The sequence below is a fragment of the Oncorhynchus masou genome, chromosome 31, assembly GCF_036934945.1.
Source record: "Oncorhynchus masou masou isolate Uvic2021 chromosome 31, UVic_Omas_1.1, whole genome shotgun sequence".
Classification (NCBI taxonomy): Eukaryota; Metazoa; Chordata; class Actinopteri; order Salmoniformes; family Salmonidae; genus Oncorhynchus; species Oncorhynchus masou.
This window is the reverse complement of record NC_088242.1, coordinates 93,668,398-93,687,862: the sequence shown is the minus strand read 5'-3', so window position 1 is coordinate 93,687,862 and position 19,465 is coordinate 93,668,398. Positions and strand designations below refer to the sequence as shown.

Sequence of the window (19,465 nt, the reverse complement as noted above, 5' to 3'; positions counted from 1 at the left end):
TTAGATATTCTAATTTTTTGGTGGACCCCCAACAGCTCAGACCCCAGTTTGAAAACCCCTGAGCGAGACCATTCTGGACCAGCATCACCAGCATAAACTGGTCCACAGCATCACCAGCTGGTCAGCCAGTCTAACCAGCTAGATCATGCTGGTCAGACCATCTTGACCAACATAGACCAGCAAGGACCAGCTTGAAATGTAGACTGGCCTATGCTGTATTTTTCAGCAGGCCAACTAGGGAGAGACAATCTACATGACCTACCTGTTATGAGAATATGGTTTCCTGAAAAACAAGATCTCTGAGGATTTTTCCTTTTACTTTGGTGCATTGATCAACAATTAGCTGTGGGCTGTTGTATTGATTTTCCACTGGGCGTGACAGAGGGTCAGGAGTGTTGAGGATGAAAACAACCACCAATCCTCCCATCTTCTCGACCTGCTCCTACTCCATTTTTAATGCACTGCGCTGGAACAGCTCAAGGGGAAAAAAAACAACTGTGACTAACGTCATCATTCCTCTTGAATGATGGCCCTTCTGGAAATCCTGCCTCACACCACTCCAGACCTCTCACAGGGAAGAGAAATACCTTTTAAATTCCTCTAGCTTCCAGTCTATTCCAGTCATTCACTCCACAACCTCCTTATCTCAAGGCCAAGTCATCACATTGTTCTGCGATAGGCGAGGTGCCGTCAATTAAGTCAGCTAAAATAAATTGAATACAAACACCATTTCATGGGTGTGAAACAATGGATGCAGAGGAAGCAAGTGAGGGGAGGATGGCATGGAATGGAATAGTGTGGGATGGAATGGAATAGTGTGGGATGGAATGGAATAGTGTGGCATGGAATGGAATAGTGTGGGATGGAATGGAATAGTGTGGGATGGAATGGAATAGTGTGGGATGGAATGGAATAGTGTGGCATGGAATGGAATAGTGTGGGATGGAATGGAATAGTGAGGGATGGAATGGAATAGTGTGGGATAGAATGGAATAGTGTGGGATGGAATGGAATAGTGTGGCATGGAATGGAATAGTGTGGCATGGAATGGAATAGTGTGGCATGGAATGGAATAGTGTGGGATGGAATGGAATAGTGTGGCATGGAATGGAATAGTGTGGGATGGAATGGAATAGTGTGGGATGGAATGGAATAGTGTGGGATGGAATGGAATAGTGTGGCATGGAATGGAATAGTGTGGGATGGAATGGAATAGTGTGGCATGGAATGGAATAGTGTGGGATGGAATGGAATAGTGTGGGATGGAATGGAATAGTGTGGGATGGAATGGAATAGTGTGGCATGGAATGGAATAGTGTGGGATGGAATGGAATAGTGTGGGATGAAATGGAATAGTGTGGGATGGAATGGAATAGTGTGGGATGGAATGGAATAGTGTGGCATGGAATGGAATAGTGTGGCATGGAATGGAATAGTGTGGCATGGAATGGAATAGTGTGGGATGGAATGGAATAGTGTGGGATGGAATGGAATAGTGTGGGATGGAATGGAATAGTGTGGGATGGAATGGAATAGTGTGGCATGGAATGGAATAGTATGGGATGGAATGGAATAGGGTGGCATGGAATGGAATAGTGTGGGATGGAATGGAATAGTGTGGGATGGAATGGAATAGTGTGGGATGGAATGGAATAGTGTGGGATGGAATGGAATAGTGTGGGATGGAATGGAATAGTGTGGGTTGGAATGGAATAGTGTGGCATGGAATGGAGTTAAACGCAGCGTTTCCCAAACTCAGTCCTCTGGAACCCGAAGGGGTGCACGTTTTGGATTTTTGCCCCTAACACTCCACATCTGATTAAAATAATCAAACTTTGATGATGAGTTGATTATTTGAATCAGCTATGTAGTGTTAGGGGGCCAAAAAAAAACAAAAAAACGTGCACCCCTCGGGGTCCCGAGGACCGAGTTTGGGCAACCCTGAGGTAACGGAATGGCCTCAACCACATGGAAACTGTGTGTTTGAGACCATTCGTGTTTGACGCGTTTGAGACCATTCAATTTATTCTGATCCAGACATTACTATGAGCCTGTTCTCCCCAGTTAAAGTGCCCTGAGATTACTGTGTGGAAGGGTTGGACAGACACATTCCTTCATTTATTAATGTCTCCTTGAAATGTGGATAAGGAAAGACGTGTTTATGCCGGCAGAAAGGAGAAAACATGGAAAATGAGTCATTCTGAGCTTTTAATCTCTTGGGGTTTGTAGAATAGAATAGAATGTGAAACTGTTTACTGATTGGTGGAGGCCACTGAGGGGAGTGCGTCTCATAATAATGTCTGGAATGGTGTCCATGGAATGGCATCAAACACCTGGAAACCAATGTATTTGAATCCATTCCACTGAATCCGCTCCAGTCATTACCACAAGCCCGTCCTCCCCAATTAAGGTGCCACCAAACTTCTGTGTTAGTGATATATCAAAATCACATGTCTCTACATTCAGAGTGTACACACTTCCCCGTAATCTATTAGTGCTCTGTGTGACCTATGAGCGCAAGATGTTAAAAAGGTTGAATACACCTTTTTTCAAAATTTCGTGCTCACTGGGTTTCACAACACCCTCTGAATGGCACACATACACAATCCATGTCTCAATTATCTCAAGGCTTACAAATCTTTCTTTAACCTGTCTCCTCCCCTTCATCTACACTGATTGAAGTGGATTTAAACAAATCACATCAATAAGGGATCAGAGCTTTCACCTGGATTCACCTGGTCAGTCTATGTCATGGAAAGAGCAGGTGTCCTTAATGTTTTGTACACACGGTGTACGAAGACAGCAAAATAAATCCCACCTTAATTATTTAATTTCACCAGTTTCATTTGGTTTCAATTAAATGGCATGTTACCACCACCCAATAACATGATTGCAATCTCCTGATTTGTTTCGGGGAAGGGGGACATGCAACTCAAAATAATGAGTGTACAAACTAATTATGGGGCAATCTAATTTGTTTGCAATGGAGATCCTCTCCCCAACTATTCACACAGATGGGAAATACAAAACCTCCCAGATTATAGGGATTACCCAAATCAGACAAAGATTATACGGACCCCACATTGTTGAATGACAGCAGGGGTTTTTGGAAGGGTTAAGATTTCTAGTCATCTTTATCTCTCTCTGGTTCATCGTTAGGGAACAAATCACTGTTGTTCCTCTCGTCCCATATATCACTGTTGTTCCTCTAGTCTCATATATCAGTATGTATTTGGTCCTGTCTTGGTGTGGTGTAGAGTCAGGGTAGGTCCATCCATACATGACAGAGTAGTGGGTTGATGCTCAGGTTATTAGTAGTGGGTTGATACTCAGGTTATTAGTAGTGGGTTGATACTCAGGTTATTGGTAGTGGGTTGATACTCAGGTTATTAGTCGTGGGTTGATACTCAGGTTATTAGTAGTGGGTTGATACTCAGGTTATTAGTAGTGGGTTGATACTCAGGTTATTGGTAGTGGGTTGATACTCAGGTTATTGGTAGTGGGTTGATACTCAGGTTATTAGTAGTGGGTTGATACTCAGGTTATTAGTAGTGGGTTGATACTCAGGTTATTAGTAGTGGGTTGATACTCAGGTTATTAGTCGTGGGTTGATACTCAGGTTATTGGTAGTGGGTTGATACTCAGGTTATTAGTAGTGGGTTGATACTCAGGTTATTAGTAGTGGGTTGATGCTCAGGTTATTGGTAGTGGGTTGATACTCAGGTTATTAGTAGTGGGTTGATACTCAGGTTATTAGTCGTGGGTTGATACTCAGGTTATTAGTAGTGAGTTGATGCTCAGGTTATTAGTCGTGGGTTGATGCTCAGGTTATTAGTCGTGGGTTGATGCTCAGGTTATTAGTCGTGGGTTGATGCTCAGGTTATTAGTCGTGGGTTGATACTCAGGTTATTAGTAGTGGGTTGATACTCAGGTTATTAGTAGTGGGTTGATACTCAGGTTATTAGTAGTGGGTTGATACTCAGGTTATTGGTAGTGGGTTGATACTCAGGTTATTAGTGGTGGGTTGATACTCAGGTTATTAGTAGTGGGTTGATACTCAGGTTATTAGTAGTGGGTTGATACTCAGGTTATTAGTAGTGGGTTGATACTCAGGTTATTAGTCGTGGGTTGATACTCAGGTTATTGGTAGTGGGTTGATACTCAGGTTATTAGTCGTGGGTTGATACTCAGGTTATTAGTAGTGGGTTGATACTCAGGTTATTAGTAGTGGGTTGATACTCAGGTTATTGGTAGTGGGTTGATACTCAGGTTATTGGTAGTGGGTTGATACTCAGGTTATTAGTAGTGGGTTGATACTCAGGTTATTAGTAGTGGGTTGATACTCAGGTTATTAGTAGTGGGTTGATACTCAGGTTATTAGTCGTGGGTTGATACTCAGGTTATTGGTAGTGGGTTGATACTCAGGTTATTAGTAGTGGGTTGATACTCAGGTTATTAGTAGTGGGTTGATGCTCAGGTTATTGGTAGTGGGTTGATACTCAGGTTATTAGTAGTGGGTTGATACTCAGGTTATTAGTCGTGGGTTGATACTCAGGTTATTAGTAGTGAGTTGATGCTCAGGTTATTAGTCGTGGGTTGATGCTCAGGTTATTAGTCGTGGGTTGATACTCAGGTTATTAGTAGTGGGTTGATACTCAGGTTATTAGTAGTGGGTTGATACTCAGGTTATTGGTAGTGGGTTGATACTCAGGTTATTAGTCGTGGGTTGATGCTCAGGTTATTAGTCGTGGGTTGATACTCAGGTTATTAGTAGTGGGTTGATGCTCAGGTTATTAGTCGTGGGTTGATGCTCAGGTTATTAGTCGTGGGTTGATACTCAGGTTATTAGTAGTGGGTTGATACTCAGGTTATTAGTAGTGGGTTGATACTCAGGTTATTAGTAGTGGGTTGATACTCAGGTTATTGGTAGTGGGTTGATACTCAGGTTATTAGTGGTGGGTTGATACTCAGGTTATTGGTAGTGGGTTGATGCTTAGGTTATTAGTGGTGGGATGATTCTCAGGTTATTAGTAGTGGGTTGATACTCAGGTTATTAGTAGTGGGTTGATGCTCAGGTTATTAGTAGTGGGTTGATACTCAGGTTATTAGTAGTGGGTTGATACTCAGGTTATTAGTCGTGGGTTGATACTCAGGTTATTGGTAGTGGGTTGATACTCAGGTTATTAGTAGTGGGTTGATACTCAGGTTATTAGTAGTGGGCTGATGCTCAGGTTATTGGTAGTGGGTTGATACTCAGGTTATTAGTAGTGAGTTGATGCTCAGGTTATGAGTAGTGGGTTGATACACAGGTTATTAGTAGTGGGTTGATACTCAGGTTATTAGTAGTGGGTTGATACTCAGGTTATTGGTAGTGGGTTGATACTCAGGTTATTAGTAGTGGGTTGATACTCAGGTTATTAGTAGTGGGTTGATACTCAGGTTATTAGTAGTGGGTTGATACTCAGGTTATTAGTAGTGGGTTGATACTCAGGTTATTAGTAGTGGGTTGATACTCAGGTTATTAGTAGTGGGTTGATACTCAGGTTATTAGTATACACCGGTGAATGACAGAGCCAATGAGCTTCCAGAGCCGAGAAGCTGTAATATTTCTGCCTGTGACTATATTACCAGGGATGAAAAATCTGAACTCATTATAAGGGGCCACAGTTGCTCGCAGAACTGCGTACCCACATCCGTACCCACATCCGTACCCATATCCGTACCCACAGCCGTACCCACATCCGTACCCACATCCGTACCCACATCTGTACCCACAGCCGTACCCACATCCGTACCCACATCCGTACCCACACATGCAGTCAGAGCTGGCCCTAGCCTTTTGGAGCCCTAAGTGACATTTTGTTGGGGGGGGCCCGCCCTAAGTGACACTTTGTTGGGGGGGCCCGCCCGGGGGGACCCGCTCACCTTGCGAAGAAAGCATTTTTAATGCCCCTTTTCTTGACAGTGCATAGAAAACATTTAAGTTTAGGGTTAATTTCCTGCAATTCTACACATTTTGCAATGGTGTGTAGAGAAAATATTGCAGTTTTAAAGCAAGCTAGCTGCAATACTACACATTTTGCCATGGAGCGTAGAGAAGATTTTGCAGTTCTACAACTAATTCCATGCCATTACACACATTTTTCCATGGGGTGGAGAGAAAAATTGTCACGTTCTGACCTTTATTTCCTTTGTTTTGTCTTTATTTAGTATGGTCAGGGCGTGAGTTGTGGTGGGCAGTCTATGTTTGTTTTTCTATTATTTGGGTATTTCTATGTTTCGACCCAGTATGGTTCTCAATCAGAGGCAGGTGTCATTAGTTGTCTCTGATTGAGAATCATACTTAGGTAGCCTGGGTTTCACGGTGTGTTTGTGGGTGATTGTTCCTGTGTTTGTGGCACCAGATAGGACTGTTTTTTTTTTTTTTTTTTTTTTTTGTTGTTTTTTCTCCTCTTCTCTCCTCATGTTTCATGTTTTGTAGAGTGTAGTACTTTCATCTCTATTAAAGATGCACAAAACTAACCACGCTGCATTTTGGTCCGCCTCTCTTTCCCCACAAGAAAACCATTACAAAAATTGGCAGTTTTAGAGCTAATCTCCTGCAATATTACTAATTTTGCCATAGGGTGGAGAGAAATGTTTGCAGTTTTGAATATGACATCTGAGTTAAAGTGACTATAAAATCAATGGGAGCCACCCGGTCTGTAATTTTACTATGATTATTACAAGTTTAGATACTGTAGCTGGCTAGACTAATTTACCAATCTTAAAAATCTTACCTGAAATGCGCTAATTGAGTGATTGCCAGTGACTGACATAACAAGAGGTAAACTACTGATTCACAACCTAATTTCAAAATTGCACCTGGTGTATTCTACTATTCTAACTCTCAACAGTTGAGACTCTGACTGACTTTAATTTTTATTTTATGCGTCAATAATTCGCGGGCCCTTTTTTTTTAAGTGGGGTGTGGGCTAGTTGCCCATCCTTGGATTATACAATAGGACTATTGTAAGGGTGCTATGACATATTAGTGAGTGACCATATCAGGGTTGCCTTGCCAGCCGTTTACTATTGCTGAGTAATTTCCTCAGTTAAAAAAAAAAAAAAAAACAGGTCAGCTTTCTGTCCATGACTCGTTGGCTGAGTGACTCACTTAGTTGGTTGGTCAAACTACCTCCACCCAACAAGGGTTGGCCTGGAAACCAACGACATAGAATGGATATGGGCGTGGTCAGCTGATTGGAGGTTCTGACGAGAGGGAGCATAGCTACGACCAGAAGTTTATTTTTTTATAGTAGGTTACGAGAATGTATGCAGAAGGTTAGGATGATTAACTTGGCAGGTGAGGAGAAGGTTAGGATTGGGGTTGGCTATAAGACAACACACAGTTAAGGTGAAACTCCACGTATTCTGAACAGTTATTCTACCTAGGTGGAAAGAAACTAATGCTATATTATTATGTTCCTCTGCACCTTTCTAGAAAACAGAGACTTTCACATACAGTAACTGTAGTTATTTCAATAGGGAGGTAAGAGAAGGAAGTTGTGTGTATTTATATAACAGATTCTGGTTTGATGAGGAACGCTTACTTAAACCTCTTGGCCACCTTGGCTCTCCACCTCAGTCTCTTCTGTGAGAAGGCGTTTGCCTCTAGCAAGGAGATCCCCGCTTTACTCAGTGGAGCGTCTCCACTTGTTTTTTGGCCTTCCCTGCCTGAACATATTACTTAGAACCTTTGTATCAATCTGTGACAAGTGCATGAACTTTGAACTCAGCAAAACAAACCACACCTCTGAAGAAAATAGTCCCAACAGGGCAATATCATGCAAATTCTCAGGGTGCAAAGTGTTTGGATTGGATGAATTGCGCAAGGGGTAGAGTCATGGTTTATAACTCAGCCAAAAGTGAGAGAGAGGGCCAAGGGATGAATGAAACATCCTAGGTATAAAAAAATATCAGAGACAATGTTCACATTCTGCCTCTCTGGTGAAATTAAATGATGCCTACACTCAGATTATGTTCTTTTTGTAAGAGCAAGTTGATGAGAACATGTGGAAAGGGGCTAGCCTGGTCCCAGATGTGTTTGTGCTATCATCAACTTGCCATGACAATGAGAGACAATGATTTGACATGATAGATCAAAGATCTGGGACCTGGCTAGAAAGAGGTTGCTCTGTTTACCACTTTTTTTTTGGTTATATGCGACATACAGCTTCTGAGAAAATGCCAAAGATCTATTGTAATCATGCTGTACCCATGCAGATGGCGATCAACAAACTGAATAAACATCTACTCCAATATGTTACACCCTGAGTAAGTTAATATGTAACCAACAGGTGTCTTTATTTTGTACTACACATTTATTGTAATAGGCGTCACACTGGTCTGACCTGCCACAAGAACTTATGCTCGTTCATGTCTCCAAATATGGCGGCCTCTATTTTCTAATAAAGTGGAGCTAAATAGGCTAGTTTGGGATCTCAGACTTGTTTGTTGTAAAATAAGTAACATTGCAAACTGACTAACTGACTAATTGTAGACTGACTAACTGTCTAATACAAAAACATTGAAAAGTTAAATGTCACTATTGTATGCTTTCAATCATACATATCTGACAAATTATCTCACAAGAATCTGACGATGATCATTGATGATGATATATGCCATCAGTTGAATAGAAATTCCAATGACATACTTTGATTCATAAAGGACATCGTGGCGGGAAAAGAAGGACTATGTATGCATGGCACATGAAAAATGTAATCTGTCACTAGTCAGAAGGAGCATACTGCTTGTGTAAAATACCACATAAGATTGACATGTAAACGATAATAATTAACAGCCTATTGACAAGTTAGTAAAATAGATACCACACCGTACGTATCATTCTTAGGAACAGTTGTTTTATTCATCCGCGACAACCGACGATTTGCAATAAAGTTCAGCCGAACAACGACTGTGCGGAGTGATTTATTTTAAGGACTACACCCAAGCGCAACCCGTTGGCTGTGTGGCTTCTCTTCTTCTGCCCAAACCCAGAAGACAGCGGGGACGAGACGGAGCCGGGGAATTGTTGGGAGACTTCAAAATCACCGAAAGAAAATACAGCTTATAGAACCATCACTGTTGCGCTAGAGTAACCTGTCACATATATATATTTAAAAAAAAATCTATTTATATTTCCACATTTGAACTAATACGCAAGTATGTCCTGGCAAGGCTACGTGGATAACCTGATGGCCGATGGCAGCTGCCAGGACACCGCCATTGTTGGTTACACGGACGCCAAATATGTCTGGGCATCGTTTCCCGGTGGTACATTTGTTAACATAACGGTAAGGACATTTTAATAATAATTAAAAGACTTATCTACGAACCCGGTAAATGCCGGTATTTTAGTCTGTTCTTATAACTATGGGTGTTGGGGCCCTGCCTAAAAGAGGGAAAGCCCCAGACGGAACGATAAGGCAGACAGGCAGCATGTGTTAGCTAGTGAGTTCACTAACACATGGTATCCGGTGTTCTTCGGTACAGCTATTAGACTTTTCACATGGTTATTTGAAATATTTAGTAAATAGGTTTAGGGCAACAAACTACATTTTTTTTAAAAATTAGTTGTGATCTAGCAAGCTAACTTAACTTTAACCAGCCGACTGACATTTTTTAAAACTAGTTATCAACACATTAGCCAGGCTATTTTTGGCTTCTGTTAGCAAGGTAACTCCCCACATTTTATGCGTTAAAAGCGTGCGTTCAGAAACTTGTTACCACAAATGTTAAATTGAAACCAGTTTCCTGTTATGTCTAGCCGGCAATGCGGGCTTTGGGAGGAGCGGCGGCGAAAAAATGGCACAATATCAGGTCATCCAGATTCCAATATAATTAGGCAACGTTGGCGGATCATTGCGCTTCGTGCACAGTTAAATGTACCATTGTGGACTCCGCGGAGTTCGTAAATGCGTTTGTGAATCAGGGCCTTCGCTGCATTGCTGCCGCCCCTTTTAATTTCCCAAGATGGCGCCTGCTTTCATTCATTTGTACCCTTCCAGTCTACACAAGTAATCGTATGGAAACTTAAATGTTACCAGCTCGAAGCACATTGGTCGTTGTACAATAATCTGCCATACAATTCGTTTGGAAGTTTATTAAGTTAACGTATTGCATCCCTCTTGGTCATTCATGAACCCTCCATTTTGTTAGCAAGCATGGAAATGAACTATTTAGCAAAGATTGCTTGTGTTGTCAATTTCCAGATTGCAGCCTTTAAATTCTCTCGCGCGGCAGGACATTTCTTCCGTAGTTTCCGTCAGGCTCATAGTTGGATACATGCTAGATTGATAAAACATGGTTTTTAGCTACCAAACGTTGAGTGTCTTTCTAGCTAGGATGGGACTGCGGCAGGATGTATGATGCCACACTACAATTGAAATTGCGGATCCTGTATCGATATCCGTGTGTTAATGGGGGTTAATTTTCAGTGAGCTGCTTCCTTGTCACTATTGTAGTTAGCTCAGCTATGGCTAGACAGTTAATCATTAGCTGTTTGGTACCCTGGGCACATTCTCATGGATGTGAAATGAACGAGTTGGCACTTGCTCTGTTAGTCTTATAGTCAAATGTTACAGGTCGTAGGCAAGCTGTCAACAGTCAAGTTGTCCTACTGTATATTGCCTCTGTGGACAGCTTTGCTCTGGTTTCAGCTAACCTCAAGGCTGTCATTGTAAATAAGAATTCTCCTCGCTCCTCCCTGGGCTCGAACCACATTTACATTTACATTTAAGTCATTTAGCAGACGCTCTTATCCAGAGCGACTTACAAATTGGTGAATTCACCTTCTGACATCCAGTGGAACAGCCACTTTACAATAGTGCATCTAAGTCATTAAGGGGGGGTGAGAAGGATTACTTATCCTATCCTAGGTATTCCTTGAAGAGGTGGGGTTTCAGGTGTCTCCGGAAGGTGGTGATTGACCAGCAACACAACGACAATTAGCGCGTGCTAACTAGCTAGTCATTTCACTTCGGTTACACGAGCCTCATCTAGGGAGTTGATAGGCTTGAAGTCATAAACAGCGCAATGCTTGACGCACAACGAAGAGCTGCTGGCAAAATGCACGAAAGTGCTGTTTGAATGAATGTTTACCGCCTGCTTCTGCCTACCGCCGCCCAGTCAGATACTTGTATGCTCAGTCAGATTATATGCAACGCAGGACACGCTAGATAATATCAAGTAATATCATCAACCATGTGTAGTTAACTAGTGATTATGATGTTTTTTTTTACAAGATAAGTTTAATGCCAGCTAGCGATTTTTACCTTGGTTTACTGCATTTGCATAACAGGCAGCCTCCTTGTGGAATGCAACAAGAAAGGGGCAGGTCATTATTGCGTTGGACTTGTTAACTGTACGGTTGCAATATTGGATCCCCCGAGCTGACACGGTGAAAATCTGTCGCTCTGCCCCTGAACAAGGCAGTTAAACCCACTGTTCCTAGGCTGTCATTGAAGATAAGCATGTGTTCTTAACTGACCTTCCTAGTTTAATAAAGATTAAACAAAGGTGTAAAAAAAACGGTGCCCAAAAATACCGATTTGCTATGAAAACTTGGAATCGGCCCTAATTAATCGGCCATTCCGATTTTAATCGGTCGACCTCTATACAAAACAAAGGGGTGGTGTATAGTCTTAACAGTTAGTAGGTAGGTAGCCTGGCAGGTAGGAGCGTTGGGACAGTAACCGAAAGGTTGCTGGGTCGAATCCCTGAGCTGACAGTAAAAATCTGCCATTCTACCCCTGAGCGTTGTAGTTTACTGACTGTTCCCCAACCCCCGAAGATGTGGATGTCGATTATGGCAGCCCCCCACACCTCTCTGATTCAGAGAGGACGTTGGGTTAAATGTGGAAGACACACTTCAGTTGAATGCATTGTTGACTAGGTATCCCCCTTTCCCTTAGTACTGTATTAGCGTTGAAATCTAACTGTGGTCTTTTTCCAGCTAGAGCTACTTACTAGCTGTGCCAAGTTATGATCTACTGTGATTGCATAAATATTCAACAAACCACATGAGGAATCTGGACACTGTCCTATCAGAGCTGAGTGAGATGGTTACGCTGTAGCACACGGTACCCTGAACAAATAATTTGGCATGTTTCTTTGTGCCTGGTAGGATAAATGTGACCTGCAATACTTATGAAATGAACTGGACAACAGCGACTCCAAACATTTCCTAATTTATTTCCAAAGTCAGACTACATTTGACTGCAAAATAATGCTCTCGGGAACTTTAGCGTATTTTTATTTAGCTGAGAGTCCTGCTATTTTAGACAGTGTATTGCAGAAAATAAGGCTGTAACATTGGCCCTCATCTTATTGGTAATGGAATAATTATATTTTTTTTGAAAATTAAACTTCAAACTTTACATGGTCATCCGTAGGTTGAAGAAATCGACATCATCGTAGGAAAAGACCGAGAAGCGTTCTTCTGCGGTGGGCTGACCCTAGGCCAAAAGAAATGCTCCGTCATCAGAGACAGCCTCCACGCCGATGGGGACTGGACAATGGACATCAGGACAAAGAGTCAAGGAGGGGAGCCCACATACAACGTTTCCATAGGCAAAGCCGGCAAAGGTAGTGCGCATCCCATTTTCTTCACTGCTCACTCAAACATTAAACGCTGTAGTTTGTTGTGCATGTACAATATACTGGTATTCACTTAAGGTTCTTGCAGTATAATGGTTTTTAACTTGTCCAGGGATGGTTAAATTTAGATGGGGAAAGTTTAATTTCAAGTCTTTTTTTTCAGGTCAAGATAGCCAATCAAGTAGAAATGTCAAATAAGTGTTAGTTTTGTATCAGATCTGATTCGAGCACACTGATTTAACTGCTAGCCAGTCAAATTATCCACCAATTTCATGTTGATCTGCCCCATTTTGAAGTCGAGATGGTCATTTGAAAAACAATATGCCTGTGAGTTGGGCCTTTTCCTGGTCTCTATTCTCCCACGCCCCCTAGCAGGATTAAGTCCATAACTCCCCCGACTTGAAATACACAGGTGGGAGGTTCTGTCGCTGGGCAACCGTTGTTTTGGTTTCGGTCTTCCTCCTGATAGACTCCCCTATCCCTCTAATTGACTCACCTTTCTCCTCACATCAAGTTACCCCCCCCCCCCCATCACATGGTAAGCCTAGTCCTCTTCAGATAGTGGTACTGAAGGATTTTGCTTCTGTTCATATGTATTGAGGTACTGCAAGCATGCTGTATTGTGTTTTAATATAGGTGTTAGTGAGTTAAAGCATTCCCTTTCTCATTCCTCCTTACTGCTGGCATGCCATGTAGACTCTGTTCTGGCATGCAGACTCTGTTCTGGCATGCCATGTAGTCTCTGTTCTGGCATGCCATGTAGTCTCTGTTCTGGCATGCCATGTAGTCTCTGTTCTGGCATGCCATGTAGACTCGGTTCGCTAAGTAGAGGATAAAGGAAAGGCTTAAGACCAGGGCGTTTTCTTTCTAATTTACAAAATTGGTCATTGCTGCCTTCCCCCTTTTTACAATACTCTTCCTCGGTTTAGAAACTGAGCCGTTTGTGGTCGCTGCTTACTGCAGTTAATGTCAAGGCTTCCAAATGGGTAACGACACCATTTATGGACTTTGTTAACATAAGGGAATGATTCATACATTCCACTTATTAGTTCAGAAGAGTAGGAAGGTTAATGTTAGCGTACAGTAAAATAGGCTAATGGACTTGTTTGGAATCGTCAGCGCTTATTGCATCATTTTAGTGACTGCGTTGCATGTTTCTCTTCTTCCCCGTCCAAGGCCAGAAGCTTTTAATAAAGTGAATGCTTGGCATATTGGCTATGGGTGGGAGCCTCTTCCTGTCTTCCTTCATACTATAAACCACCTGCTTGTTTTGATTGGACTTTTCTTGAACCTTAAAAAAAAAAAAAGATTTTACCGATCTTCCATCTTCACATACTCTAAATTTTCCTTTTTTCTCCAGTCTTGGTTCTTTATAATGGGCAAAGAAGTGGTCCATGGAGGTGGATTGAATAATGTGTCATGGCTAAATATTTGAGTGATTCGGGGTTCTAGTCTTGACTTAGCATTAGTGTTGTAGTTGAGGGAAAGTTGTTATTTTCAAGCAGACCTATTTAAAATGTCCTGGAAGGGTTAGTAGCAGTACAGGGTCACATGGTCAAGACCCTGACATCAACAATGTATCCCCCCTTCAACACATCTGTTAATTTCTGCTCTTGTTCCCCCCCTTGTGTACTTCAGCGTTGGTTTTAGTCATGGGAAAGGAGGGTGTTCATGGAGGACAGCTCAACAAGAAAGCGTATACAATGGCTGAGTACCTGAGGAAGTCTGGATACTAAAGCAGCATCGGCCCAGCCACCTAGCAGCTCACCCATAACACACACTTCCAGTTCTAGTTGGTAGTTGCTTACTTTTCTCCCCAGACCCTCCTTTTGTCCCCCCCCCTTTTTTGTGTTTGATTCCCCTTTTCTCTTGTTCTTTCCCAGTCATCTTGATGCATTCACACTGTGTACTCAATCCCATTCTAGCACTGTTGCACCATAGTTTAAAAAAAAAATGAAAAAAAAAATGAGCATGTTGTGACAAATCTATACTTGTTAAAAAAAAAAAAAAACTTTTAAAAAAACAACCTTGCACCATTCTGGCCAATGCTCAGTAGAAAAAAAATTAAAAAAAAATAAGAAAAAAAATGTGATGAACTGAGATTTCGTGTGATGGTGCCCCGGAAGTTCACTCATGAGCAGCCGATGCCTTTGGAGCACTTGAGCTGTAACCAAGCTCATTGTCTTCCTTTTCTAGAGCATGTTTTTTTGTGTGGGGGGGGGGGGTCGTCATGCATATCTCCGAGGCTACTGAAATACTGTTGTTCCCTTTGCCCCCTCCCTGTAACTCCTGCCAAATGTCTGTAGCTCCTTCCCCCTCTTCCTGTTTGTCCATAGGTGACACTACATCAGTACACAGGAGGAACACTCCATTAACCAATCACTACACCCTAAAGTCCCTTGTATCTCCCTCTCTGAGCCACACTACTCTACCGGATTGGGGGGGGGGGGTTGTGCTTCAATGCAGTCATGGCGGGCTTATCAGTTCTGGTATTGGTTGAGTCAGAAGGCAAAACCGACATGGTTGATGCAAGCAGAATCTCTTCCATGTCTTCTTCATGACTACATGAACCGCATCATGAACATTCCATCGTTACAATGGCTCAGACACTTAACTGTTTGCCAGCTCCTGTAATGCATTTCTTTTATTTTTTAAAGGCTGCCATTTTGGACAGTAGATACATCCAGTTTGACATTTTCATAGGACCAATTTTAGTGACAGCTTTGGGTATATATACAATTGCTCTAAATCATTGTGAAGGATGCCTTCTAGCCTCATCTTTCCCGCTCAAGGCAAAACAACACTAATGTAAAACCACATCTTTCTGTTGAGGGAGGGAGGGTTTGTGGTGGATGAAATCGAGCGGTCATAATTTGACAACTTCAGATTTTTTTTTTATTAAAGAAATGAATTACTGCATTTCTAAACCCATGCTGTGTGAAGAAACGACTGTGGAATAAATGGCCTTGTACTCGTGTTCAACTAAGATATGGTATCAAACTTTCTTTTCAAGCTCTGTACTTAAATGTAATGTCCAATTTGAGAAGAACTTTAAAAAAATATATATAAAGTAGAAATTACACAATTGAAATGGGAGACGGGATTGGTTGGAATAAAAACTCTTTGATTGTCTTGTGGAAACTTGTATACCAAAGCTGTGTATCCTGAAACACCAACTTCTATTGTATGATGGATTTTTAACAGCTGCCCAGGAAGGAGTCATTTCATTGGCACTTTTTTTTTTTTTTTTTTTTCATCAGTGCCAATGTCCAGGCCTTGTGGTGTGTACTAATTAAAAACTTCATTTGCTGACTTTCTTTCCTGACACTTCTTCTCTTACACTTGGGATAGTCTCTTGAACACTTCATATGCATAAACCAAGAAAATGCCATAAATTAATTTATCACCTCGTTTACAGGCGGATTAAATAAATCAATTCCAACCAGATTGCTTTTGTGCTTGTTTTTTCCAGTTGAACTGTAGCTTTTCGGCGGGGGACCTTTGCTCTGGGGAAAGAATTTGAGCGAGAGCAGCAGTTTTCAGAAGGCTGTATGTAATTGGTCAGGTTTTTTTTTTTTTTTTTACCTTCCTAGCCTGGAGCTCAATAGTTCAACTGAGATGCTCTTTGTTAACCCCACCTCGAAAAGAAAGTTGTTAGGAAACATGGAAGTGTTCCTTAGAGGCATGAGGCACATTTACGCCTGGGAATTTTATTTTGTTGTAGACTTGATATTTACTTAATATGTTGTGTTTCTGATCAAAGTAACCAAACTAGGAATATAGAGTCAAATTGTTGCAGTGACATTACATGTGATTCGACTTCGTCTCCCATCTTATACAGCTTTCTCAAAGGGTGTAGTCCACGACTTGGCAAGTATCAGACCATTGGAACAGGCTTTTCCCCCTCATGTAACCTGCATCAATTTGGACACAATACAACCTGTTTTTTTGTGGGTTTTTTTTTTTTTTCCCAAGCTGACATCGAAGTAATTTGTCTCGTTATGTCATAGGGAGTGATCTAGGCCACCATGTAGCCTGTTATCTACAGGTCTGATCCAAGAGACAGGGTTTCACCATTTGTCCCGGCTGCAGTGTTCCGCTGTAACATTGGTGATTTGAATGGTTTACTGATCCTCTCAATACCTGTCCTGATCATTACAATTCTGTACAACCGTAGCCCTGTTTATACCTAGTGCAAACGTGAGGTACTTTGTCCTGGTCTTGTCTACATTCTGATTGTATACACATGGTATTAAAAATGTTTTCTGTCCACTGGCTGCACTCTTGACTAAATTTCCTGGGCTCTTTAATGCAAATTTTAACAGCTATTCTTTCAATATTTTAAGACCCATTAATCTGCCACCTGTCAATGATTAGAGAGGGTGGATTTAATAAATTATTTCTCTGTTCAGATCTGTCTACACTTGTAAGATATCCAGACACAATGAGTGTTTGACTAACCTCTCAAAGGTGTTCAGAATGATCTACTCACACTGTATTTGTCAATGTGGGTACAAACAGAATTTGGACAAGATCAGGACAAAGGATCCAATTTAGAACCAGGTGAGCACAGGACTCATCACAATGAACACAATCACTGAGGCTGTGTGCCATAATTAGAACTCTTGAACTGGATTGAGGGCATCACCATTCTGTAGATGTAACAAATGTTTTTGTTTATTGAAGTGAAATTAGATTGAATGTAGACAGTGGTAAAACATGTCACATAAAAAAAGGAAAGGCAACAAGGACTTAACATAAAACACTTCATGTTAGGGGAAAAAAGAAAAATATAAATGCAACATGCAACAATTTCAAAGATTTTACTGACTTGGTTCGTATGTAAATTGAAATAAATTCATTAGGCCCTAATCTATGGATTTCACATGGCCGGGCTCAGCCAATCGGAATGAGTTTTTCCTCTACAAAAGGGCTTTACTCCTTGGCACCCCCCCCACACACACACACACAGGTGAAGAAGTCAGATGTGGAGGTCCTGGTCCGGCGTTGTCTGTGGTTGTGAGGCCGGATAGACGTACTGCAAAATTCTCTAAAAATGAAGTTGAAGGCAGCTTTTTGTAGGGAAATTTACATTAAAGTATCTTGCAACAGCTCTGGTGGACATTCCAATTGCACACTACCTCAAAACATGTTGCATTGTGTTGTGACCTATTGTCTTAAATGTGTAATTATCATTCTGTTTAATTAGCTTCTTGATAAGCCACACCCGTCAGGTGGGTTATTTTGGCAGAGGAGAAATGCTCACTAACAGGTATGTCAACAAATGTGCACAGAACAAGATTTTTTTTGTGTGTGTGTGTGTATGAAACATTTCTGGGATTTGTTTATTTCAGCTCATGAAACATGGGACCAACACTTTACATGTTTTAGTTCCGTATACTTGAACTACCTACTTACAGTATTAAAATGTGACACCAAATACATGTTGCAAGACCTATCGACCAATGATGTCTTGTATTTCAGGGAAATTATCTCTCTGGTATGTCTAGATTAAGCCAACAGGCCGCTTGTAGCAGTGTAGACGTGGGTATTATCTGAACAGAACGGTCTCCCCACCCCCATTCTGCTTGTATTACATATGACTTCTGAGAGGAAAGGCATAACATTGGGCAAACAAACAACTTCCTTTGGCTGAATGCAGCACCACAAACAGGTTGTTTTCATTTTTGCCTTTGCATTATCAACGTACCAGATCAGTCGCATCCAAATCGTACTCTATGACAGAACCCTGTTCCCATGGCCTCGTTTCTATATAGACTTATGGGAAAAGATCAGTTCAATCAATGTATAAAAGGCTGCTGAATACTGCTTGATATTTCTATACAAGCAGTAGGAATATATACAATATTAGAACTCCTCACCTTCTGATACAGAGGCATACAGATATGCAGGCTACCAAAATAATGTTTTAAGATGTTACGGATGGTGATCTATACATTTTTTTTTTTTTTTACACACACACACAACGCATTCCTTCGTAGTTGGTGTCGAGCCCTTTCTCACAGTGATGAGTGTAACCAAAGTCAGAGGATGCCTCCGGTGTTCTACCACCCCCCATACAGACTTAACGACAGTGAAATGCAGTGAAGTCTACTGCAATGTTCCTGTGAAATCTATGTCGTCGGTTAGCCCAAAACACGCGATGACACTGCTCAGTAATCAGGTTAAACAGACAACAAACGGATTATTATGGTGATTTGCATTCTAAACTTAAAGAGGGAGATAAAACTAATTTTTATTAAACGGGGACTTCAAAATTAAACACAAAGTCTCGGGTGAGTCTCCAGCGTGAGTCTCTGCCGCTGCAAGCCTGGAGGGTGAGTGGAGAGGGAGAGGCGGGGGAAACCGGGGTGACCTGTCCGTCAACTCAGGCCAACCAATCAGGCGCGTCATGGTCATCGGGACGAGGCTCCTGCAGCTGGACCACCACCGTCTCAGGCTCCACGGTGACGTCCTCCTCCTCGCTGTCGTCGTCGCTGGTGTCTTCGTACTCCGAGGACTCCTGATCGGGCTCGGAGCGAGAGGCGCCTGACGTGGTGCCGAAGGAGTGGCCGCTGGCGGAGGCCTGGGAGCGCAGCAGCGGAGTGCTCTCAGACACTTCGTTCTCCTCGGTCCCGCTGTCGTCCTCCGAGTCGGAGTCGCCTGCGGAGGGGACCACCTTCTGCTTGCACACGGGACATGTCTTCTTGGTGTTGGTTAGCCAGGGGTCCACGCATTTGCTGTGGTAAGCTGCAGGGAGGGAGAGGAGAAACGACCCAGGTCATTACAATCAGAGGCAGCATCACGGAGGTGTTTTTCCCTG

The 19,465-nt window shown here is 42.1% G+C and overlaps 2 protein-coding genes across 3 annotated transcripts in view; one reads left to right on the top strand and one right to left on the bottom strand.

Annotated features, from left to right (window-relative positions):
* The first annotated feature begins 9,013 nt into the window (after nucleotides 1-9,013).
* On the top strand, nucleotides 9,014-16,089 carry LOC135524769 (profilin-2-like). The gene is made up of 3 exons (XM_064952579.1): nucleotides 9,014-9,338; nucleotides 12,438-12,630; nucleotides 14,281-16,089. Exons 1-3 carry the CDS (start codon nucleotides 9,210-9,212, stop codon nucleotides 14,376-14,378), a joined length of 420 nt encoding a protein of 139 aa, XP_064808651.1. The 5' UTR covers nucleotides 9,014-9,209; the 3' UTR covers nucleotides 14,379-16,089.
* Nucleotides 14,478-19,465, bottom strand: part of LOC135524768 (E3 ubiquitin-protein ligase RNF13-like) — an 83,273-nt gene continuing 78,285 nt past the window's right edge. For both annotated transcript variants that reach the window (XM_064952577.1, XM_064952578.1), the window contains exon 10: nucleotides 14,478-19,392. In XM_064952577.1, coding sequence (XP_064808649.1) covers nucleotides 19,031-19,392 — 362 coding nt within the window. In that variant the 3' untranslated portion in view covers nucleotides 14,478-19,030. The remainder of the gene's footprint in view (nucleotides 19,393-19,465) is intronic.